The sequence below is a fragment of the Callospermophilus lateralis genome, chromosome 18 (assembly GCF_048772815.1).
Source record: "Callospermophilus lateralis isolate mCalLat2 chromosome 18, mCalLat2.hap1, whole genome shotgun sequence".
In the NCBI taxonomy this organism is placed as follows: domain Eukaryota; kingdom Metazoa; phylum Chordata; class Mammalia; order Rodentia; family Sciuridae; genus Callospermophilus; species Callospermophilus lateralis.
Genome location: NC_135322.1, coordinates 19,901,667 through 19,927,726, shown reverse-complemented (window position 1 = coordinate 19,927,726; position 26,060 = coordinate 19,901,667). Strand labels below are relative to the sequence as shown.

Genomic DNA, 26,060 nt, shown 5'->3' with positions numbered 1-26,060 from the left:
GAAATGAATCTTTATAGTTTGGGAGGTTTTGTCATCAAGAGCAATGGAGCAGTTTTTCTCGGAGACTGAAGATGACTGGGTCAACATCACTCCCAGGTTGCCTGTGCTGCCGTGGACAACAGCACGAATCAGTAGCCACTGTGAGAACTAAGAAAGCCGTGTCGTCCTCTCCGGACCCTTCTGTAAAGAAGTGTGCTGATGGAATCGAATTCCAGAACCCAGTGGATCTTTTTTCAATGTTTAATTTCTCTGAGCTAAATTGGTACAGATCCTGGTTTTTAAAACACTTCGTTAAATTAATCTGTCGTGACATAGATCAAAACTTTCTGTTTGTTGATACTTTTACATGTGCATTAGATGCACCATCTAAGAGTATTAATAGGATTATTCCAGAAAGTCTTTCTCATCCTCATTACCCAGTGTCCCCATATTTTTATGAAATTTAATTTTGTATGAAATAAATTAACTCTGATACATAAACTTACATAGAACTAATTGTTAGTATCTCCATTTTTAGAAATGGTTTATCGTGGAAAACTTTAAATATCCACAAAGGTAAAATAGTGTATGTGCCCATGTGCCCATCCCCCAGTTCCAGCAATCATCAGCCTTCTGTGGTTCTGGTTTGTCAAGATCTCAGGAAGGTATTCTTGAGACTACATTTGCAGAGTTATTTTTCTCTTTAAAGTTGTAATTGTGTAACCTGTTTCTACAGTGATAATACACATTTAAACAAAACTAGGTCACATAAACCCAGTAAATCTGACTTTATTTCAGGAAGTGGAGCGAGAAATCTCATTCAGAACAGAATGTGGACTGTATTACTCCTACTACAAGCAAATGCTGCAGGCTCCAACCCTCATGCAAGGTAATTACAATTAACAGTTTCATTGGGAGTCTACTGCATCTTTACAAAATTTCAGTCAAAGCATCTTTTGCACTAAAGCATCTTAAATGCTTTGTAGAATTTGTGTAGTTTTACTCTGAACTTATGCAGTTTTTCCTTGTTAATTTCTAATCATTTCATGAAATTGTTTTGCTCTGGAAGAGGTTATATAATACTTTATATAATCCTCCTGGCCTTGCCTTCCGTCTCTGTTCCATCCCCAAACTAACCTCTCTGCAGTTTTTTTTTTTTTTTAAGTTTTGTTGATTCTTTTTGTGATGATTTTGGAAGAAGTCTTTGCAGGCGAAAGGAGTATGATCTAAAAACAGTGGGTATTTTGGTTCTGAAAACTAAGTTGCCCCTCTTGTTCCCAGTGTCCCCATTTATTTCTTTATTTTGCAGTTGCCATCTTCCAATGTTCTCGCTTGACCTAAGGGGGTCAGAGCCATACTCTGCTTTTCTTCCACCTGATGGAAGCCCCCCAAAGAACCTCTTCTACTTAATATATCCTTTATCCCTAACCTAGGTATACCTGAGAGAATTGCCCTTTTCTGGGATTTGGCGGACTCGGCTATGATATTTTGGGTGGAATTCTTCATGGGTAATGTTTTCTACTTCTAATTTTATCACAATAGGAAACACGAAGTTTTGGTTATCTTTTTGTGCCATAAAAACAAATTACTTGTTTTCTGGGTTGATAACCAGATTCCTCCATAACAAAGCTAATTACCCATAGCCTTTCACTTAATGGTTTGAGCAACCATTGATGATTATTACCTATCTCCATTTTACAAAATACAATGACTAAAAAATAATAACCTCCTACTCCTTTCATTTCTCCCTATATTTATTAGTTGGAACTCTCTTCTTTAGAAAACCTTTTTTCTTTTTCCTCACTTGTTTGGTTACCCTGAGGTTCAGTTCATATAAGAAAGACAGGCCAAGTATTGATTTCGCCCCATAAGGTCAATCCTCATTTTTCACAAATTCCATATTTCCAAAATCATCTCACTAAAATTTATCTATAATCCCAAAATCAGTATTCATGGCACTTTCACAGTCCTTCATGGACATGTCCAGAGCATAAAAAAATCTTAGTTGCCCAACATGGATGTTCTCACCAGAGACTAAAGCAGGGCCAATGTTCTGCCTCTGGCTCAGCTCTCATATTATTGTGTCCTTTTTACAGTCTGTGTTGTGTCATAGTTTTTTACATTTTTATGCTGTTTGTTGCTGATTTTGCATTTCACATAGCCCCCAAACAGTGTGAAAGTGTGGTCTTGTGTTCCTAAGTGCAAGAAGGATTAGGAAAGAAAGAGAAAACACGTGGGTTACATATGAAAATTTGTGTTTGATAAGCTTTGTGCAGGCATGAGTTACAGTGCTTGACTGTGAGTTTAAACAATATATTAAAGAAAGGGTCTTTAAACAAAAACATATGTAAAACAAAGTTATACACTGACCAGTCAATAGAAGTCTATAATCATCAACTTGCAAGAACCCAATCCATTATTTCCTATTAGTTCAGTATTGAATATTTCACTTTTTGCTATAACTTTATAGAAAATAATTACCATGAGTAATGAGAATAGACTGTATTTACCAGTTTTCAGAAATATGAGTTGCTTATCTAGCATTCTCTAAAGCAATTTTTTTTTATTTGGGAGGGGGCAATTTTACATTTTGGGGGAGATCTGGATGTCTGGAAATATTTTTGGTTGTCACAAGTGGAGGGGGTGTGCTACCAAAATCTGGTGAGTAAGAAGCTGGGGTACAGCCAAACTTCCTACAGTGCACCTAGCAGCCCCCACAACAAAGAACTATCTGGCCCAAAATATCAGTGGTGTTGAAATTGAGAAAGCATTCTCTGGTATCACGACGAACTCATTGCTTGACCTGTTTCAATTAATTTGTTATTCATTAAGTTTATTCTTTTAGAAGCTTTCAAACATATAAAATGGTAGAGATAATCCTGTAAATGGATTTCTATATATCCTTCATTCAACTAAAACAGTTACCAACTCATGACCAATCTTGATTTCTCTATATCCAAATGACCTCAACCTAGGTCATTTTGGAATAAATCTCCAAAACATTTCTTCATCTGTAAATATATCAGTATGTTTCAGTAGTGAGTATTCTTATTTCCTTTTGCCTTAACAGACTTTTAACATATTTTGGAAATTCAAAGAATGTATCCATTGCAATCATTTGATATCGCTTTAACTGTTTCCTTAAATTTGTATCTTTTCATCTTTTTCCCTGTAATTTTTCGTTGAAAATATATATTAATTTGTTGGATAGTTTCCTACTTTCTGAATTTTTCTGGAGCCCTATGGTGTCATTTAAATATTTCTTTGCTGAATATCCTGTTAATTGTTAGATTGAGGTTTGCCCAGATGTTGTTCTACTATTGGGTAAGAGTACTTCCTGGATGTGTTCTGTATTCCACATCAGAGGGTACCCAGTATCTATCTGCAGGCTAAAAATGATCTATCTATTACTAAATTCTCAGTAGAGAGGCTTCCCCCTAATTGTTTCAGCACAATTGATGATGATGATTATCTATATCCATTAATTATATATTCATTTCACACCAAATGGTGGTATTCTAATTCCATCATTCCTTCTTTCATTGCTGGACAAAATTCATCTCTAAAGAAAAATATGTTCTCAGCAACTATTCAGTGAACCAGTTTAATCCTTTCCCTTTGTTATTTTTTAAAATGAGTTGCCTGCCTTTCTTTTTTTTTTTTTTTTTGTACTAGGAGTTGAACCCAGAGGCTCTTTACCACTGAGCCACATCTAGGGCCTATTCATTATTTATTTATTTATTTTTGAGTCAGGGTCTCACAAAGTTGCTGAGGCTGTCCTTGAACTTGTGACCCTCCTACCTCACCCTTCTGCACTGTGGAGATTACAGGCATCTGCCACCACACTCAGCTTAGAATGAGTTACCTTTCTAGCAGCCAGATAAGATTTTGTTTGTTTAAGAAATTTGTGGATTTTTAATATAATATTGATGTGTTTGATGCTCAGCCACCTTCTTGTATTCACATTGCTCAATCTGTTGCAGTTTGGGGTGCTCTTCGGATTGCCAGCTGTCTTTTTGACATGACCACCCATGGTCTCTGACAACTCCCTTGCTTTCGGGGAGCATGACAAAATATTTCAGGCCCATTTTGTATATTTTCTACCCCTGATCTGGAATCAGCTCTTTCTCCAGGGAGCTCTAGTTCCTTCTGTTTAAAGACTCTATAACTTTTGTGTTGGGAGCATTTATTGTTACTAGATGGGTTTTTATTTCCAGTCCTTTGTAGTGAGCAGAGCTAGGAAGTATGATTTTTTTTCCTAAGAGAAAATATGAATATAACTATTTTCAGAGCAAAGTTATGATAACAATTTTTTTTATGATCCTGGGGATTAAATCCAGTGCCTTGCACATGTGAGGCAAGCACTCTACCAACTGAGCCATATCCCCAGCCTCAACAATTTGTATTTTTTAATTTCATATTTATATCTTTTCTTAAAGTGAAATTTTTGATTCCTTACAACATTAATGTTATCATTTATATGCTATATGTAAATATATAGGTACACACACATACACACATATGATTTTCAAAATGACAATAATATTGCTACTAACAGTATGATTATCTGAAAACAGTTCAAGCTGTCTGTATTTTCTTCTTACCTTAGGATTGAAGCTACCTAGGGATACACAGTCACATTTCTCTGTTTTTCAAATCACCTGAAAGAGTTCTGTCTGCGTGACCAAGCCACTAGCTCTTATTTGTTTTATCTTGTTTTTTTTTTTTTTTTTTTTTTAGGAATTGTGTTATAAACTTAATATTTTTAACTTATTTTAAAAAAATATTTATGAAGTTTCAAACTCAAAATGATAAACAGAGAGCCTTTTGTTTGTTTGTTTGTTTGCTCTTTGGTGGTGGTGCTGGGGATGGAGCCCAGGGCTTTGTGCATGTGAGGTGGGCGCTCTGCCACTGAGCTACACTCTGGCCTTAATCTTTTTTATTAGTTTTCTATTTATTCTTCTGTTAATGCTTTAAGTTACTTGAATATGTTCATATTTCTCTCTTTGTTACAGAAAATCTGCTTACTATGTACACTGTCTCCTATTTTGCTTTTTCCACCTTGCAAAGATCTTGAAGATCATTCTATGGTAGAGTATAAAGATGCTCCTTTGTATGGATAGCCATGAATTATAAAAGTGGTCTCCTTTATTAGACTGCTTGGGCTGCTATAACAAAATACCATAGACTGGGTTGCTTCAGCCACAGAAATCTCTTCTCTCACAGTTCTAGAAGTCTGGAAGTCTGGGATCAGGGTGCTGGTCAGGTTCTGGTGAAGACTGTCCTCCAGACTTGCAGAAGGCAAACTCTCTGATGTCCCTTTTTTTAAGGACAATAAAACTCCCTTGTGTCCCTTTTTTTAAGGCCCTACCCTTTGACATATGAATTTTGCAGGGACCCCAACATCTAACGGTCTTGCTTTAGTATTCTAGGTCTATCATAAAAATGCTACAGACTGTGTTGTTTATTTATTTATTTTTTTTTTTTAGAGAGAGAGAGAGAGAATTTTAATATTTATTTACTTTTTTAGTTTTCGGTGGACACAACATCTTTGTATGTGGTGCTGAGGATCGAACCCAGGCCGCACGCATGCCAGGCGAGCTCTTGAGCCACATCCCCAGCCCCCAGACTGTGTAGTTTAAACAAGTTTATTTCTCTCCATACTGGAGACAAGGTGCCATTAGGGCTGGTTTCTTTTTTCTTTTCTTTTTCTTTTTTTCCTAGTAGGAATGGAACCCAGGGGCACTGAGCCAATTCTCTTATCCCTTTTTAATTTGAAAGAGAATCTCACTAAGTTGCTTAGGCCTTTGCTAAATTGCTGAGGCTAGCCTTGAATTCACAATCCCCCTGCTTCAGATTCCCTAAACATCTGGGATTACAGGTGGTTCCACCATGCCTGGCAGAGAGTAAAGCCTCTCTTCCTTGGTTTTAAAGGCCCATTCCAGTCCTTGTACTCACATATGCCTTCCTCTATGCACGCAGGGGGAAAGTGTGTGTGAGTTTGAAAGCAAGCTATCTGTACCTCTTCCTCTAAGGACATCAACCTTTCAGACTAAGTCCCCACCCTTATGACCTCACTTAACTTTTTTTTAAATATATATGTATTTTTTAAGTGTAGATGGACACAACACAATGCCTTTATTTTTATGTGGTGCTGAGGATCGCCCATGCTAGGCGAGCGCTCTACCACTGAGCCACGATCCCAGCCCCTCACTTAACTTTGATTACATCGTATAGGCCTCCCTTTCCAAATACATTCCACTGGGGGTTAGGGCTTCAACATACAATTCCAAATACATTCCACTGGGGGTTAGGGCTTCAACATATGAATTCAACAGGAACATGGTTTCATCCCTAACACCTCCTGTCAATGGGCACTTGGGTCATTTCTGATTCTTTACTGTTAAAGACAGTTGTGCATGAATGACCTTGTGCCCATGTAATTTTGTGTTTTTGCCAGTCTGTCTTTGGAATTGATTCCTAGCTACAGGCTTCCCAGATCAAAGGACAAATCACATTATTTTGTTATGTGTTGCAAAATTCTTCATTGAGATAATCCCATTTTGCACTGCATTGCAGTGTGGGAGAGTCGACTTCCTTAAAACCTCACTAACACAGTAGATTGTCAAAGATCTTGATTTTTGCCAAGCTAATAGGTGAGAAATGGTATCTCAGTGCAGTTTTAATTTGCACTTCTTTTAATAGGAGCAAGGTTGAGCATCTTTTTCTGGACTAAAGGACGGTAGGCATGTTTTCTTCTGGGAATCATCTACTCATACCTTATGTTAGTCAGCTCAGTTTCAGTAGCAAATGACTTCAGGATAACCATGGATTTCTATAAAATGGGTTTGTTTCTTGCTCCCATTGTGTCTGCTGAGAGGCAGCAGTAGCTCTGCTCTCCCCCACGTATCTCTCAGTCCAGCCTCTTTTGGAACATGCCAGGGTCATGATAGAGGGAAAGAGCAAGAGCTGGTGGAAACACACATCCCCTCTTAGAGCCTCTGCTCAGACATGGCATGTGTCACATCTGCTGACATGCCAGGGGACTGGGAGAGTCAAATGGCCCAGCCCATCCCAGGGGGTGCTGCATGTCACATGTAAGAGGGTGCGAGGTGTAAAATCCTCTTGCCTGAACTTCTGTAGAAAAAAAATGTGTCTTCTTTTTTCATTGCAATCACAAAAGTTGTTTTGGGGGGGTTTTGTCATAAATTTTTTAATGTACTATGTTTGCATAAATGTTTACATCTTGTCTAACACATGTGAAGCTCTTTGAAGGTAGGACTGTTTTCTTGCTTACCGTTACCCCAATGCCCACCACATTTTCTGATACACTCTAAAGAATATAGGATAATTTTGAATGGATGAACAGTTATAACTTTTTTTCTCTGAATTTTCCAATATCATTCTTAGGTTTTCGTGGCTTAATTTATGATAATAAAACTGAATCTATGAGGACCATTAACCTTCTTCAACGAATGAATATTTACCAAGAAGTTTTTCTCAGTATTTTATATAGAGTTCTACCCATACAGGTATGTCATATCCTGTGACATAGAGTTGTTAATATCAGATGAAAGTCAAAATTCACCATTTTGAATTGAAAGTTTCACCTGTGCTCTTTTAATCTTCAGCTGGTTTGGTAGAAAACCAACAACATCCTAATTTTTCTCCATGTATACTGTGAACTTTACTTTTTGTTTCTAATATTGCTGTTTATTTATATTTTGTAAGATTCTTACATATAGATGTTTCCTGGTTTATAGCATAGTCGGTAAATATTTTCATTTGGAAACATGTAATCACTCCTGTTTTATCTTTGAGATTAAAAAAATTGTAAGAGTAGCACATCACAATGACTACTTCTCCTGTGAATTAGACAAAACTGGACAAAGTTAAGTGTAGAGTTGTCTTAAGTATGAAGGCTTAAAAGGGCCATTCTTCCCTCCTCTCCTGAAGGTGGGAAGACCAGTGCTCACACACTTCTGGATGGGAAGGGTGGTGTGGATGAGCTGCTGAGAATTAATGGCAAGCTTCCAAGTACTGAATTTCTACTGTCATATCTTTTTAAAGGGCAATAAGGTGGGTTGTGGCTTCTCTGACAAACGTTTTTTTATTGCTCTCTTTTACAGAAATACTTAGAGCCGGTTTATTTTTATATTTACACTTTATTTGGACTCCAAGCAATCTACGTCACGGCTCTTTACATAACTAGCTGGCTTCTTAGTGGTACCTGGCTGTCAGGAATGCTGGCAGCTTTCTGGTATGTCACAAATAGGTGAGTTGGAATCAGTATGTCTCTCATCCTTTCCAAAGTGAAAGTAAAAATTGACGTTACTTTATTTCCAGTTCAAAGAAATTTCTTCTGCTGTACTTGGTTGGGAGCATTTTCTCTTTGGTTCACTTAGTTGTTTACTACATTTTTCTTGCTTGGTAAGATAGGAAGTCTTTTTTTACCTATATTTCCAGCTGAGAAACAGAACACTGTGTTGTATAACAAGGGAAATATCTAATAATTTCAGTTTTATTGCCTGTTTGCTATATGATCAACATTTCTCCAGCCACATATCTCATCTCTTAAAAAGAGTTGTAATGATATCTTTACCATCATTCGTAATAGGATTGTGTCCAGTTCTCAATTAGCAAAGTATAAAGCATAAAGCACTATACAAAACCACTGGAGCCATATGAAATAGAACTTTAAAAAAATCAAGATATATTGAAAAGATACATTGCCTGATCTACAGGAGCAACAAGAATATTCAGTAGTGAAATTATAACTCAAGCATGAGTTCTTATACAGATTTTGTTTTGTAATCCTAAGCAAATTACTTTTTTGTAGCCCTATTGAGTGCTTACTATGGCACTTTTTGTGTATTCTGTTAACAACCCTGTAGTATAGCTACTATTATTATGTCTTATTTATTTATTTATTCATTTGTTCATTTATTTATTTATTTATTTTTGGAGGAGGGATTGAACTCATAGGCACTTAACCACTGAGCCACATCCCCAGCCTTTTTTTGTTTGTTTTTTAATTTTTTATTTTGAGACAAGGTCTCACTAAGTTGCTGAAGCTGGCTTTGAACTCGTGATCCTCCTGCCTCAGCCTCCGGAGCCGTTGAGATTACAGGCATGCATCACCATGCCCAACTATTATGCCCATTTTGGAGAAAGGAAATTGAGACTGAGAAGGTGACTTTATACATGCACACACACAGAGTCGTGTATTGAATGCCTAGTATGTGCAGACATGGTTCTTGCTATAAAGTGTGCAAAGATGAACACTTATCTACATTTGCTCTCTAGGAGTTCCCTTCTAGACAAACAAGAAGTTTTTACAAAGTGTTGCCACTGATAAACCAGATGCAGTGGCCTTACACCTATATTCCCTGTGTCTGGGGAGGCTAAAGCAGGTAGGTCACAAATTTCAAGTCAGCCTTGACAACTTAGTGAAACACCATCTCAATATAAAGAAACAAAAAGGTCTAGGAATGTAGCTCACTGGTAGAACGCACCTGGGTTCAATCCCTGGTACTACAAATGAAACAGAACAAAAATTATTGTCAGTGACAAATTGAAGACTCACATATAAAGCACTAAAAAAATACAGAGAGGCAGAATACACAACGTTGCCTGTCAGCAATAATGCAGTTAGAGAATAAAGTAAGGAGCAGTTAGGCATATGCTGCCTGTTAGGCACTATACTTTCGTGGGACTTTCAGTTCCACCACTTAAATACATACTTTGGACAGGTTGCTTAAATTTTCTCAGTGCCAATTTTATGTTATGGGGATGCTGATGATTTTAGCTACTTTTAGGACAATTTTAACTATTGAGAGTCAATTACCAGGATCTAAGTATGATTGTGCTTAATGTAATATATCTTTCACTTTAGAAGATCTTTGGGGAAATTATTGTAAAAACTATCACTTTGGCCACTTGTGTTCTCTTTGTGCAGAATAGATACCACCAGAGTTGAGTTTACCATCCCACTGAGGGAGAACTGGGCACTGCCCTTCTTTGCAATTCAGATAGCAGCGATTACATATTTCCTGAGACCAAACTTGCATTCTCTTTCTGAAGTAAGTTTCTATAAAACTTTTTATATTTTTAATTCCCCAATTTTATATAATAAGCTTTGAAGAATGTGTGATGCATAGTGTCCCAATCCATGTGAATAGTTCTTATTCCATGACCAAGTTTTTAACTCTAGTTAAATTTTCTTTTTCTGAGCTTTTTCCTACTTTGCAAAGAAAATGTTTTCATTTTCTATGTTAAAAATGTACTCTACATAATCTACCCTTAAATAGTTGCAGCAAGCCCACACACACTTTCTGTGAAACTGTCAGAATTTTTAAGCCATTTGCTCTTGAGATGTGATTTGGTGCATTATCGCCTCCATAATAGTGTGGAATACACATACCGTATGTGAATATTTATATGCAGAGTGTCACTTTAGGATATTTAGAGCTTAAATAACAAATGCAAGGGTTTTCAGAGCAACAGTTTATGGTTTTTCTATTTGGTTTATAGAAGATATTGGCTGCTCTTGAGAAAACTTGTCTGCAGGGTTTTTTATTACTAGAGACATGTAAATTATACAAAGGTTTTCTTTTTACAGAGGCTGACACTTCTCGCCATTTTCATATCAACTTTTCTCTTTAGTCTGACATGGCAATTTAATCAATTTATGATGCTGATGCAAGCAGTAGTGCTGTTCATACTGGACTCCTTAGACATGCTGCCAGCTGTGAAGGTAATCTTTGCTTTCTTTCCCTGTGTGTGATTTTCATTGTTTAGTGTTTTATATCACAGGACCAGATGAAAATATGCAAGTACTTAATGACAAAGTTGAAGCTCCTTTTTACATCTAATGTAAATATGCCAGGGTCAATTGAAGCTAAGTAATTTATGCAGCCCAGTTTGACAATCTTAACTTTTATTCTGCTTATTTTGTGTTAAAAACTAGATCTATTTGGTTCATAAATGCCTAGGTCAATTTTCATCTAGAGATATGACTTATATTTTAGAATATAAGAAAACTCTCTTAAAATTTCTTAGTATGTATCACCTTTTTTTAAAGGATCCTAATGGGCATATAAGGATTTTTATGTAGCACTAAACTTTTCATAGTAGCATTTGATCAACAGGGGATGTGAATCCCTGTTGACTGGCCAAATGTCACATGTGAAATAAGGAAAACCATCTCTATCTTCCATTGTGTGCTGCTTGATCAAATAATTATGAGGTTTGTTGTTTAACCCAGGGGTGCTTAACTACTGAGCCACATCCCTAGCCATTTTTGTTTTTTATTTTGATTCAGGGTCTTGCTAAGTTGCTTAGGGCCTTGCTAAATTGCGGAGGCTGGCTTTGAACTTGCAATCCTCCTGCTTCCGCTTCCCAATCACTGGGATTACAGGCATGCACCACAGCACCCAAGAATGTGCAGAAATGTTTCAATGTGCTTTGTACATTTTTTAAATTGCTCATAGCTAGTCACTTAAGTATTTCCCAAGTATAATAAAATATTATCTCCAGATCTAAGGAAGCAGTGTGTCCCATTTTGATGTGTTCCCTATCAAAAGAGATGCAGTAATCTTTGGAAAGTTCCAGGGTCTAAATTAAGAAAATTAAAGTCAACCAACAAACATATGTTGTTAATAGCATAGGCACTACTAAAAATGCCCCCAAACCCAGGACATTATCGGCCCATCCCATGAGGAGGTCACCATCTCACTTGAGAAATAAAGATATGGACATCCAGATCCACTAGAGACCTGAAAGGTGTAGTAGTGGTGAGTGCTGGAAGTCTAGAGGGAAAGTTCTTTTGAGGCAGAAAAGGTTTCACAGAAGTGAGGGGCAAGAGCTGGGCCACAAATGAGAGAATTTAGGTGGAGTGTGAGGGAGCAGGATAGGAAGGTAACATGCAGGGGAAAGCAAGGAGCTTCACAGGAGTGTGCGGGTCCACTGCAGTGGGGAGCAGTGACCACCCACACACGCCGGCAAAATATAGACTGCTGTCATCTTCTGTGGTGGTTCTGCAGTAGGTATTAGAAGCCTAAAACCATGTTTCTCCTTTCACCGGCACTTCTACCTGAGGAAGTTTGACCTCTATTTAAATAATCAGCCATGTTCATTCTAGTTGTATTGTAATAAGAAAAAGCAGAAAATGACTTACATCAGTATCAACAGAAAATGGTTAAGTGAAGTACGGCATATCTGTGTACTAGAGTACTATTTAATCATTAGGTTTCCTTCTTTTGTTTTTAAATAGAACATAGGGAAAGTGAGAAAATATTCTGGAAAAAATAAACATTGAAATGCTAACAATTATTTTTATGGTATGTGTTCTGTATATTCTTCAGTGGAATTTTTTTCCATAAGGAAAAGTATTTCTTATAAAATTAGGAAACAGAACAAAAGGTACTGTTTTGGCTCCACACACAATTTAATAAAATAAGCTGACTTATTTTATATTCAATTCTGAACTTTGTTCAACTTTTATATTTGAAACTATATTGGTATTAGAAGTAGTTCTAAGTACCCAATTTTAAGAAGAAACAGTTATTATCATGAAAAGATCCTGATTATAGAACCAAGTTGCTCCTATCTGAGAATAAACTTTAAACTCAGCAAGTGTTTTAACTTCTCAGAACCATAATTTTTTCCTAAATTATAGTCACTTATCTCTAATCATGTCAAACGGGAAGGAGTCAGAGTAATTGGAATAGAAAAAGGCAAGACAGAAGAAGCAGTATCTTAGCACGTCAGCTTCTCTTCACAAATGATGGGAAGTCTCTTACCAACAGGAGCTCAAGTCTTCAGTCAGCAATGCAAACAAAGCCTTTAAAATTAAAAGCAGAACAGCAAATGGTATTAGTACATACATACTTTGGTTTCATTAAAGCCTGAAAAGATGGGAATTAATTAAGTGTAATTAACTTATTATGAAGATAAATACCTAACAGGCAATTTTAAGTTTCCTAAATGATTCCAGATGAGGTGGAGTAGACAATCTTCTCCCTATTCCTCCCCAAGGATAGTTTAAAACCCTGGACAGTATACTTGAAACAAAGATAAGAAGAGTTTGAGAAGTAGAGAGAGAAAGCAGACTGCCTAGACCCCACAAGACCAAGGAAAACCATGGCAGTGAGTTCCCTGGGTTTCTTTTTGCCTCATATATATCCCAGACTGGGTGCTGGAGAAGTCAGCGACCTGGAGGTAGCAGTGGGCTCAGACAAAAAAGCCTTCCCTAGAAGGAAAAGCTTAGCAAGATACGAAACTTTCAGACATTATCTGGCCTGTTCTAGTCAAATACCACAGACAAAACCGCAGCCCCGTTCCCATCTCAGAGGTTCGTACAAGAACCCAGACTTCTGCCCTCATCACCTGCAACAAAGACATCTGTGAGGCCACAGGGGGAGCCTGAACTTCAGCCCTACTTGCAGTCCTAAGATGTCTTTTCCCTTCCTCGCCACCATGGTGTCAGAGGAAATCACCAGGGACGCTGAAACTCTTCCATTGCTCTGAGGCAGTGACCCTCCCTCTCTCCACTATCCTATCCCACATCATCAGTGAAGGTCCAGTGAGGAGCAGTAATGAAGCACCCTTCCCTGTCCAGGATGGGGCCAGCAAAAGCCTCGTAGAGAGTCTGGAGTGTCTTTCACCTTCACCCAGCTGTAATGAGCTGCCCTTGCCCCTGCACAGTAACACAATGTCAGTGGAGGTCAAGTGGGTGCCTGGACTCATCCCATCAGGAAACAACAGGGCAGCCCTGGTCTCCCCCACTGGCACAGCACTGGCCTGGTGCTATGGCTTGATGTTTGTATACCCCCAGAATTTATATGTTGATGGTTTTAGATGTAGAGCTTTTGGGGGAGAATTAGTTCATTGTAAAATCAGCCCAAGGGACTTATTTGCCCACTCCATGAAGACAAAGCAAAATGTCATCAATGAACCAGGAAATGGATCCTCACCAGACGCAGAATCTCCAATGCCTTAATCTGAGACTTTCCAGCCTCCGGAGCTGTAAGAAACAAAAATTGTGTTGTTTATGTGCTGCCTGGTTTATGATATTTTGTTCTCACAGCCCAAGTGGACTCAGACACATGGAGTCAGAGGAGGCTTGCCAAAAATTTAAATAAAATCCACAGTTTCATCATGTAACAGGATACAGTTGAAAACCATTTATTTTACTAAAAAACAGAAAAACGCTGTTCAAAGAGACAATTAACAGATGTCAGTATAAGACATAGAAGTTGAAATTATCTGACAAGGAATTTAAAGCAGTCATCATAACAGGCCTTCATTGAGCAATTACAAACCCACTTGAAGCAAATAAATAGAGGATATAAAAATGAAACACATGGAAATCTTAGAACAGAAAAATTCCAATAACCAAAATTTAAAAATTGATGTATGGGCTTAGCAGTCAAATAAAGCAATCAAAGGAAAGATTCAGTGAACTTGCATAGGACAATTTAGAAATTACCTGCTCTGAACAAGAGAAGGTAGAATAGAAGAAAAATGAAAGTCTTAAATTTATGTATCAGAATCTACGAAGAAATGGAGAAAATATATAAGGTTGAAAAACATTTTTTAAAAAAAATACTCTTTGAATATATGGCTGAAAATTCCCCATATTTGGCAAACTATACAATAAACATACAGAATCAAGGAGCTGAGCTAATGTCAAATTGGATAAACTCAAATAAATACACAACAAGATAAGCCATAATCAGACTTCTGAAGTCTAAGACAAAGAAGAAATCTTGAAAACAGAGGGACAAAAAATGGAACTGTAAACACCAAATCCTGAAGACAGAAAAAAAGGGAAATAAAGAAATCGAAACATTCCCAATAACAGAAAACTAATATAATTTGTTGTCATTAGACTTACCCTAAAAGAATGGCTAAAAGAATTCGTGAAACAGAAAAAAAAATGATAAAAGAAGGAATTTTAGAACATTAGGAAGAAAGAAAAGGCAATGCAAGAAAAGATATGAGAAAATAAAAATTTCTCTTTGAGTTTCTAAAAGTGTGTTTCATCAACTGAGGCAAAAATTATAACATTGTCTTATGTCATTCTCTATGTAGAGGAAATATTTTAAGCAATATAAATGGGAAGGTTAAAGGGCTTAAATGGAGATGTCTGTGTTTCACTTAAACTGCTAAAATGTTCACATAAATAGATGGTAATAAATTATGAGTGTAATGTAATATTCAGAACAATCACTAAAACATTTATACAAATAGATATGCTAAAAAATACCATGAATATCAGGCATGGTGGGACACAGCTATAAACACTACTTGGGAGGCTAAGACAGGAGGATCACAAGTTTGAGGCCAGCCTGAGTAATTTAGTGAGACCCTGTCTCAAAATATAATAAAAAGGGCTGAGGATGCAGCTCAGAGGTAGAGCATTTGCTTGGCATGCATGGGGTCCTGGATTTAATCCCTAGTACTACCAAAAAAGAAAAAAAAAAGCCGTGAATAAATATGATAAACTTCTAAGTATGGGACTGGGGTTGTGGCTCTGTGGCAGGGCACTTTCCTCACACATGTGAGGCACTGGGTTCTATCCTCAGCACCAGATAAAAATAAATAAACAAAATCAAATAATATATCCATGTGTAACTAAAATATTTTTTTAAAAAAGAATAAGTGATCTAAATGTACTAATTGAAGGAGGTAAGAGGAGATTAGAAAAGCATGATCCAACTATTTTCTACCAAAAACTCCTTTTAAACATAACAAGATAGATTGAAAATAAAAATAGAAAAGATATGTTATGCAAACACTAATCAAAAGAAAGAAGTGGATATATTAGACATCAAATCGAAGAAAATTACTGGGGACAGTGCAAAATATTATATAATGATAAGAGTAGTGAACCCAGAAGAAATAGCAATTTTAAATGTATATGCACCAAAGAAGAGAACTGACAGAAGCAAAAGCTGTCAGAACTAAAAGGAGAAATAGACAAATTCACAGTTAGGAGTGAGAACTTCAGGCCCCCTCTCTCTCAACGGTTAGTAGGTAGAACTCAGCAGCACCATCAAGCAACAAAATCTAATAAAAATTGATAGAGGGGCTGGGGTTGTGGCTCTGCTGAAGAGCGCTTGCCTGGCATGTGCAGGGCTCTGGGTTCGAGCCTCAGCACCACATAAATAAAATAAAGGTATTGTGTCCAACTACAACTAAAAAAAAAAATTTTTTTTAAGTTGATTGAGCTTTCCACCCAAGAACAGTAAATACCTGTTTTTTAAATATTCACAGCATACTTACCAACATAGGTTACATATCCTGGGCTGTAAAACAACAAAAATAAAAGTATTGGGGTCATAGAGAATAAAATCTCTAACCACAGTGAATACAAATTAGAAACAGTATAGAAAAAAAAAAAAAAAACAGGAAGATTTTACCTGGAAACTAAACAACACCTTTCTAAATAGTCTGTGGATCAAAGTACAGGCCTCAGTGTATCAGAACTTCTGAGACACATGTCAAGCAACGCTAACAGGGAAATGTGTAGCACTAGATGCTTGCCTTGGAAAGAAGTTTCCCTCTGAAATCAGTCATCTAAGTCTCACCTTAAAGAAAAAAAAAATAGGAGCAAAATAAACCCATGCAAGCAGAAGTTAGAAAATAATAAAGAACAGAAAACAATGAAATTTAAAACATAAGAATACAGAATCATTGGAATAAAAAGAGCTAGTTCTTTGGGCTGGTATTGTGACTCAGTGGTAGAGCGCTTGCCTAGCAGATGCCAAGCCCTGGGTTCGATCCTCAGCATCATATAAAAATAAATAAATAAAGGTACTGTGTTCAACTACAATTAAAAAATAAATATTTATAAAAAAGTTCTTTGAAAAGATGGGTTAAAGAACAAGCCCCCAGCAGTGCTTGGTAATTGCCATGGAGCTTTTAAAAAGTCTTTTAGGGGCTGGGAATATAGCTCAGTTGGTAGAGTGCTTGCCTTGCATGCACATGGCCCTGGGTTCAAACCCCAGCACACACACACACACACACACACACACACACAAAGTCTTTTAATCATAACAGATTTTCATAACAGAATTCTGAGTCTCTTTGCTGCTACTCATGTTCTAGCCAGTGTACACAAGTGGTTAGGAACATAAACTCTAGAGCCAATCTGCCTAGGCTCAAAGGAATCATTTGCAAGACATGTGTGAGTCATTTAGAGCAGCATCTGCCATTTTTATGAATTTTAAACAAATGTTAACTGTCATTATTATGAATGATGATGCATGATCCATTGAAGAAAATTCTAGTTATTCTACACAGGAAGAATATACTATGGCTGCATGTCTCTATATTGCCACTATATTAAGAGAACCTGTAAAGGATCATCAGATATACCACAGATAATCCAGGACTTTAATATATATATATATATATATATATATATTACTGTTTAACTTTACATTTCTGGCTAATAATAATGTTTCTCTTTAACCTATACTATCATTTTATTTGCAAAACTATAAGATCTTGTTATTACAAAAACTGAATCTTTTTCTAGAAGTATGCCCACTTGATATAAAGAGACCTGCCAGCATCAGAAAACATTCTCCAAATAAAAATAGTCCAAAAAAATTTTTAAGTATTTATAAATGAGTTGGTATCCATAAACAATTTTCTACAAACCAATGAAAAAAGGAAAAAAATAAATAATGAGAAAAGCAAACAAAGCACACAAATACTTCCTAGAAGACACAGCATTAAAGAGAATAAAATACTTAGGAATAAATTTAACAAAGAAATATAAACTTGTACTCTGAAAATTTGAAAGACCTAAATAAATTGGAAGATGTTCCATGTTCATAGATTAATAGGCTTCCTATGAGGATGGTGGTACTCCCACTCAGAATCTCAAATGGCCTCCCCAAATCTCCAATTTAACAGAAATTGACAAACTGATCCTAAAATTCATATGGAAATGCAAGGGACCCAGAATAGCCAAAACAATCATGAGAAAGTAAAACAAAGTTAAGGGATTCAAACTTGCTCATTTCAGACTTACTGCAAAGCTACAATAAACAAGACAGTGTGATGCTAGCAGAATAGGCATAAATCAGTGTGATAGATTGAGAGACCAGAATAAACCCTCGCCAGATATAATCAATTGTTTCTCTGAACAAGGATGCCAAAATGATCAAATGGAGAAAGAATAGTCACTTCAACAAATGTGCTAGGATAACTGAATATCCACATGCAAAAGAATAAAGTTGGCCCCCTTCCTCTTGTTATACACATTTATACAAACTGGATCATAGACCTAAGCAGAAGAGCTACAACTATAGAAGTTTAAAAGAAAACATAGGAACAACTCTTCATAACATTGGAGTAGTACAGATCTTACATATAGCACCAAATGCACAAGGGAATTTTAAAAGTAGATTACACTTCATCAAAATTAAAGACTTGTGCTTCAAAGTGTTCCTAGAAAGTGAAAAGACAGCCCATAAAATGAGGGAGAATATTTTTAAATGTTTTTAGTAGTGCATAATAGTTATGCGTAATAGTGGGGTTCATTTTGACAAAATCATACATGCACAGAATATAATTTGCTCCATTTCAGTTCTTAGTGCTTCCTCTTTCCCATTCTCCTTCCTCTACTCTACTGGTCTTCCTTCTCTTTATTTATTGGTTTTTTTTAATTGGTGCTGTATAAACACACATAAAGCTGGAATTCACTGTAGTACACATACACACACGCACACACACACACACACATGATTTTTGTCAATTTCGTTCTGCAGTTCCTCCCTTTTCCTGTCTCTGGGAGATAATATTGGTGAATTATACATCAGATGAAAGATTTCTAGAGAATATAAAAAACTCTTACATCTCTTTCAACAATAAAATATGGGTAAAGGATTTCTTCAAATAAGATATATAAGTGTCCAATAAACACATGAAAAGATGTTCTACATTATTAGCTAACAGAATTGCAAATCAGAGCCACAAGATACCACTTTATACCCACTCAGACAGCTAAAAATAAAAATAAAGAAACAGATAATGACAAGTGTTGATGAGCATATGGAGAAATTGGAATTCTCATATGTTGCTGGTAGGAATGTAAAAGGATTGATTCACTTTAAAAAACAGCATTTCCTCAAACTTTAAACACAGAGCTACCTACCCTGTAATCCAGCATTTCCAATCCTAGGTACATACCCAAGGAAATGAAAAGATAGATTCATTCAAGAATTTCTGTGTGTTTGTTCATAGCAGTGTGGTTCTCAGCCAAACAGGAACCACCCAAATGTTCAATCAGTTGAGTGGATAAACAAAATTAGTATATCCATACTTCAGTAATGTTGAACCAAAAAAAAAAAAAAATGAAGTACTGATAAATGCTACAACGTGAATAAAACTTGGAAGCATTTTGCTAAGTGAAAGAAACCAGTTACTAAAGACTTCATATTGCATTATTCCATTTATATTTAATGTCCAGAATATGCAAATCTGCAGAGACAATACATTGTGGCTCAGGGCTACGAGGGTAATGGGGGTGATGGCTAATGGGTATAGGGTTTCTTAAAATTAGACTGTGGTGGTAGTCACACAACTCTATGAATATACCAGAAATTATGAATTGCACACAAATCATATCTTAGTAAAGCTTTTCCTTCTTTAGTATCCTAATAAAAGGTATCTATTCACTCATTTTTTAATATTTACTGAGTGACCTTGTTCTAGTGGGCATTCTTTTAGACACTGGAGAAGTAGCACCAAACTAAATAAGCAATCTAATGATCTGAGGAACTTTTGAAGGGATATTGTGGAAACATCTAAATGATCCAGAGGCAGACAGCTTATAGCATATGGCAGAATACTGTTCAGCCATTTGCAATTTAAGTTTTCACAGAATAGTGAAAAAGTGATGTGAGAAAATTATACTGTGTAATGTGAAATATATAAAGTGCTATATATGAAATATATGCCCACTATGAAATCAGTATTTCCATAGATAATGGTGTGAGATTTTTAATCTTGAGCCCACCTTTCAGTGATTATTGTTTTTTTTAATGTTTTCCTGAGTTTTCTCATCTACAATTGGATATTTATTTTTTATTTTTAAAATATTTACTTATTAATTTATGTGTGGACTGGGATTGATCCCTGGGGCACTTCACTGAGCTGCATTCTCCAGCTCCCCACCTTCTTTTAATCTTTATTCATTTATTTTTATGCAGTGCTGAGGATCGAACCTAGTGCCTCACACTTTCGAGGCAAGCACTCCACCACTGAGCCCCAGCCCCATCCTCCAGCCCTTTTAACATTGAGACAGCTTGCTGAGTTGCTCAAGCTGGCCTTAAATTTTCAGTCCTCCAGCCTCAACCTCCCAGGTCTCTGGGATTCTACCCAGCCGCATCCATTGCCCTAGGTTGCCATTAACACCAAGCAAAAGCCCTGAACAGGGGCAGAGTTCACTTTCTCATGCTTGATTTAGGTTTGTTTCCTTTGAGGTCAAGAGAATCTGACCATGGGGGAGATTGGATTTACTGTTGAATAAAATTGGTATTTTTCATGTGCCAGTATGAGCACGGAATTTGAAAGGGAAAAGGAAAAGTAACAAAAGTTCTCCGCTCTTTGTTAGGCATGGCTTTTATCCTTTGTGTCCCGTTTGTGAGTTCAAGTTGCTGCGTTTTGCTTACTGCAGTGTCAGCCTGTCCACCATGTTTTATTTATTACATCAGAGTTAACCTCAGTGCTTATTACGGTCCAGCCATTGTAATGCATTACCTCCCTCAGACCTACTCAGACTCTAAACATTTTCAGCATGTTGCACAGCTGATTCATGCTAGTCAGACCGCAATAAAGGAGCTGTCACCTCCAGGGCTCACGCTCTTCACACTCTCACCTGCTATGAACCAATGAGGTAAAAGAGCAGAAAGCCTTGCTGGGGGAGTTTTCAGCTATCAGGGGATTAGGCACACACAAGAGGTAGGAAAAAATGAACCCCGGTGTGATACAGCCCTAAAGTTCATAGTGAAGAGAACTAGGGAATAATGGAATGTGATAAAGTACTGACAGTTGGCTGTAGACAGTAACTGTAAAAGATTACAAACCAGGCAAGGTGGTTCATGCCTGTAATCCCAGCAATTTGGGAGGCTGAGGATTGTGAGTTCAAAGCCATCCTCAACAATTTAGCAATCTAGTTCCCTTATTTAGATCATGATTCTTGAAGTGAGATGTCTTTTCTGCATTCTTCATAACCTGAGATGAATCCAGCTAGTGAACGTGTTGCCACGTGGTGGTCTCTTGATAAAACCTCTTTAACCATCTCATCTTCGTTGCAGGCCACATGGCTGTATGGAATACAGATAACAGGCTTACTCCTGGTCTGCGTTCTTCAGTTTTTTAATTCCATGATTCTTGGCTCATTGCTTATCAGTTTTAACCTTTCAGTATTAATTGCAAGAAAACTTCAGGTAAGACATTTTTTGTACTTAAACTTTTTAAAAATTGTGTTGGTCCCCAGATCTTATTTTCCTACAGCATACAAGGGAAAATTTATGACCCAATTCCCAGAAAAAAGCATAATGTTATTATTTGTTTTATTTTTTTTTAAGTGCATGTTATAGCATTTCTGTTTGAATCTTTCCGAGGTCACCTGCCATCCCTTCCTTTCGGCAATTCATATTTCTTAGAGAATTGAAACCTTAATTCAATGATTAGCCACAGGTGCTTATTGAATACCATTGACTTAACACTGAAATTTTTTTAAAAAAATAAATTTTAAAATTGTGTGTGTATACAAACTTAAGAATGAGAAGAATCTGCTGCTTGTGTGAGTGGTGATTCATCACAACAGTTGGAGTTGATGGACACTTTGTAATAACACTACTCTTCCCATCTTTCCCTACCCTAGTATTGATTTTCTTTTTTTTTTTTTTTCTGGTACTGATTTTTAATTGAACTAAAGTTAAATCCATTTTGAGAATTTTAAGAATTCAAATAAATACCTTTAGACATATGGTCATTTTCTAAGTTACTGTGAAATCCAATTTGAAAACATTGGCCTGGGGCTGGCAGTGTTATCTCAGTGGTAGGGAGCTTGCTTAGCATGTGTGATGCTCTCAGTTTGATCCCCAGCACCATAAAAAAATGAAACATTGACCCAATCTTTTGACTGTATTATATTATTAAATTTCTTGGGCTGGGATTGTGGCTCAGCAGTAAAGTGCTGGCCTAGCATGTGTGAGGCCCTGAGTTCGATCCTCAGCACTACATATAAATAAACAAAATAAAGGTATTCTGTCCGCCTCCAACTATAAACAATATATATTTTATATATTTTTTTTTAATTTATATGAGATTCTTAAATTTATATGAGACTTAAGTATTTAAATTTACTTGTTTTTCCTTAAAATTGTTACAAAAGCCTATTTTCTTTCTCATTTGCTATAAACATTTTTATATCAAGAAATTATTTTGCTTTCTGCTTTGGGAAGAAAAATCTCTTTTGAGTGAGAATTGCTGTGGATGAATTGTAAAACATTTTTTTAAAACAGTGGTTCTCGGGACTGGGGCTGTAGCTCAGTGGCAGAGTGCTTGCCTAGCATGTGTGAGGCACTGGGTTCAATCCTCAGCACCACATAAAAATAAACAAATAAAATAAAGGCATTCTGTCCATCTACAACTACAAAAAAAAGAAGAAGAAGAAGAAGAAAACAGTGGTTCTCAGACAGGGGATATGACTCAGTGATAGAGTGCTTGCCTAGTATGTGCAAGGCCCTGGATTCAATCTCCAGTACCCAAAAAAAAGAACCCGTGGTTCTTGCTGAATGTGTTTTTACATGCCTGTAATCCTAGCAACTCAGGAGGCTGAGGCAAGAGGATCAGAAGTTCAAGGCCAATCTAGGAATTTTAGCAAAACCCTGTCTCAAAATTTAAAAAGGAGGGGCTGGGATTGTGGCTCAGCGGTGGAGCACTCGCCTAGCACATGCGAGGCCCTGGGTTCGATCCTCAGCACCACATAAGAATAAATAAAATAAAGATATTATGTCCAACTTCAACTAAAAAAAATAAATATGTATTTTTTTAAATTAAAAAAGGAAAAAGGGGTTGTGGATGTAGCTCAGTCAGGAAGTACCCTTGGGCTCAATCCCAAGTACCACAAACAAACAAACAAAAAAACAGTAGTTCTCATCCTTTTAGCCTTTCTTATAAATAAACATCATTCATTTTTGAACTCTTAATATTCTTATGTTTGAATATATATATATATTATTTATTTATTTATTAGGGATTATATAAAAATTATTACACATCAGAGAACAGAATTTATTTTTTTCTATTTGTCTTTTGTTTAATTGGGTTATCACTGTGTGATAAGTTAACTAATGGATAAAAGATACAAAGATTTGTTCCATCAGTATATCCTAAGTATTTTCCAAGTGGCAGACCTCAACATTCTGGTTGCAAAGATTTCTAAAAAGAAAGAAAGAAAAAGAGTAGGACACATCCCTTCATCTTTTGAAGTGTGCTCTCCTTTTTTTTTGGTGTTGGGGAGGTGGTATTGTGTATTGAACCCAGGAGTACTCTACCACTGAGCTACATCCCTATTTATTTATTTACTTATTTATGGCATTGAACCCAGAGGTGCTTTACCACCAAGCTACATCTCTAGTCCTTTTTATTTTTTATTTTGAGACAGGTCTCACTAAGTTGCTGATGCTAACCTTGAACTTGTGATCCTCCTGCCTCAGTCTCTCAAATCATGGAATTACAAGCGTGTACCACCATGCCTGGCTATGAAGTTCATTACTAAGGGACTCATTTATTACTAGAAAATTAAAAATATTAAGACAGTTGTAACCTCAAAGTAGTACGTTATATTTTCCACATACATTTTTCCTCCTGTTGCATGAGCCAATGTTTTAAATCCTTAAGTAATCTCATCTTAAGTGTTTTTTGAAGTTGTAATAAAATGTAAGAATTAAAACACAACTCTTTTAATTTCTAGAAAAACCTGAAAACTGGAAACTTCTTTAATAGGATTGGGAAACTTTTGTTACATTTATTTGTAGTTTTCTGTTTGACACTTCTTCTCAACAGCATTATTAAGGTAGGTTAAGAAATGAAACATACAATGTATTTTTAAATTTACTTATGGCATTGGAAATAATTTTTTAAGCTTTTAATTTTAAAGAAATAAATTTGTCAATTTTTGCATTATAAAGCATTTTAGCTCCTTGAAGAATTACCAGTTTTACTTTAAACAGTCTCAGTTTTAACTTTGTCCTACTAACAAGGATGACTTTGGTTGGTTTTACTCATTCACTTCTGTTCACTCTTTGTTTGACATATTCTACCTTAAATTCCCCAATTATTAAATTTTTTAAGATTCACCCTTAAAAAATTATACATTTCTCTAAATTCACATAGTTTTCTTCACTGTGTTACTAAAAACATTGACATGATTTTTATTGGATTCAGTTAGTTAATACACTAGCTTTACTATCTAATTTCTTCTATAAAAAAGAGCTCATTTTTGCTAGTTTTCTAATACTTAACTGACGTAAAATTAGTGACCCTCTGTAGCAGAATAAGTCATTTAGTAATTTAGGCATTTATTTGTTACATACCCAGAAGCTTGGCTACAATTTCTTTAAGTGCCTTAGGGGGCTGCTTCATTTTAATGTTTTTACTGGCTTTTTCTTTTCTTTTTGAGAGTAGGCTTTGCTTCAGAATGTAACTCTTGGACCTTGAGGTGGTCATTGTATGCTCAAGCAAAGCTGCTATGATTTTATTAGATGATTTTTGCCTCTTCTCGAAGGCTGGTCTCGGGATAGGAGACTTCTGCAAAACAGGCTTCTTTTCCTCCAGGGAAGAGTGGCTTTCACTGTTTTTACCCACGATCAAAGAAAAAAGTTTCTTCACTCAGCCAGCCTCAATAAATATCTCATTCCAAGTCCTCATCACTGAATTCTTCAATTCCATACAGTTCAATATAGTCAGTCCTCTGTATCTGTGAGTTCCACAGCTGCAGGTCCTACATCCACAGACTCTGCATCCAACTGCAGGTGAAAAATATTTGGGAAAAACATTGGGTCTGTACTGTACACATGCAGATGTTTTTCTTGTCATTATTTCCTAAACAATATAGTTTAACAGCTATTGACATAGCATTTGCATTGTATTAGTTATTACAATAAACCAGAGATAATCTAAAGTATACAGGACGATGTGCGTGGACTATAGGCAAATACTACACCATGCTACATAAGGACTTTAGCGTTCGAGGAGTTTGCTATCCATGGGGGTTCCAGCATTTCTGTTAAATTGGATGAAAGATAAGGATTCATCCACTTACCCACTTTAGACATTTATTGATAGGCTCTTGAATTAAACCAGCAGAGAGCTGCATGCCTCAATCTCTGTTTTATGACACTCCCCCCACCCAGGACTATCTCTTGAATGGTGTTTGATATTTTGCCAGCTACCTCCAGTGAGAAGAATTAGAAAAAGTCAACTGTGAAACCCCTTGTTGTTTTTATTGTACCATGGGAAAAAATTCTCTTGAGTCTTAGTTCTCGGACCGTAGGCATCTCTCCTCAGTTTTAATCTTACAGCCCTATGAGTATCATGCATGCTTTTCTCTTCCTCTTTGCATTTACTGCTAAAATTCAGAAGACCAGATTTGTGGCTCACGTCTAGTGATATATTTTATGTACTAACCTCAATTCTGGCTTCAACTTTTTTCTATCTTCATCTTTCTTTTGTTTTTATTTGTTCATCATTTGTATCTATTTTTGAAAACTATAAATTAAAAATAAAATTATGTGAATTTAAGTTATGATGACTAGATGAAGAACATGGCATTTGTCTCTTCACCTCTTGAGAGTTACTGTTATCTTAAATATTGTCTTTGAGTGAATGAATTTTAGGTTGGTATCTGCTGACTAAAACCCTAAAGCCAAACAGACTAAATACCTATTTGAAGTTTTAGGCCATAATATTGTTGGTTTCTGATGTAAAAAATTAAAATCACTGTGCTTCAGCCTTCTCCCTGTCCCTAAAACCAAAAAAATCATCTT

General features: G+C 36.3%; 1 protein-coding gene across 1 annotated transcript in view; it reads left to right on the top strand.

Moving 5' to 3' along the window:
• The window catches only part of Dpy19l3 (dpy-19 like C-mannosyltransferase 3), an 82,089-nt gene that overhangs the window by 29,046 nt on the left and 26,983 nt on the right, over positions 1-26,060 (top strand). The window contains exons 4-10 of the mRNA XM_076838914.2: positions 778-868; positions 7,390-7,511; positions 8,109-8,254; positions 9,938-10,061; positions 10,601-10,735; positions 21,318-21,449; positions 23,987-24,088. Of these exons, the coding sequence (XP_076695029.1) occupies positions 778-868; positions 7,390-7,511; positions 8,109-8,254; positions 9,938-10,061; positions 10,601-10,735; positions 21,318-21,449; positions 23,987-24,088 (852 nt within the window). The remainder of the gene's footprint in view (positions 1-777; positions 869-7,389; positions 7,512-8,108; positions 8,255-9,937; positions 10,062-10,600; positions 10,736-21,317; positions 21,450-23,986; positions 24,089-26,060) is intronic.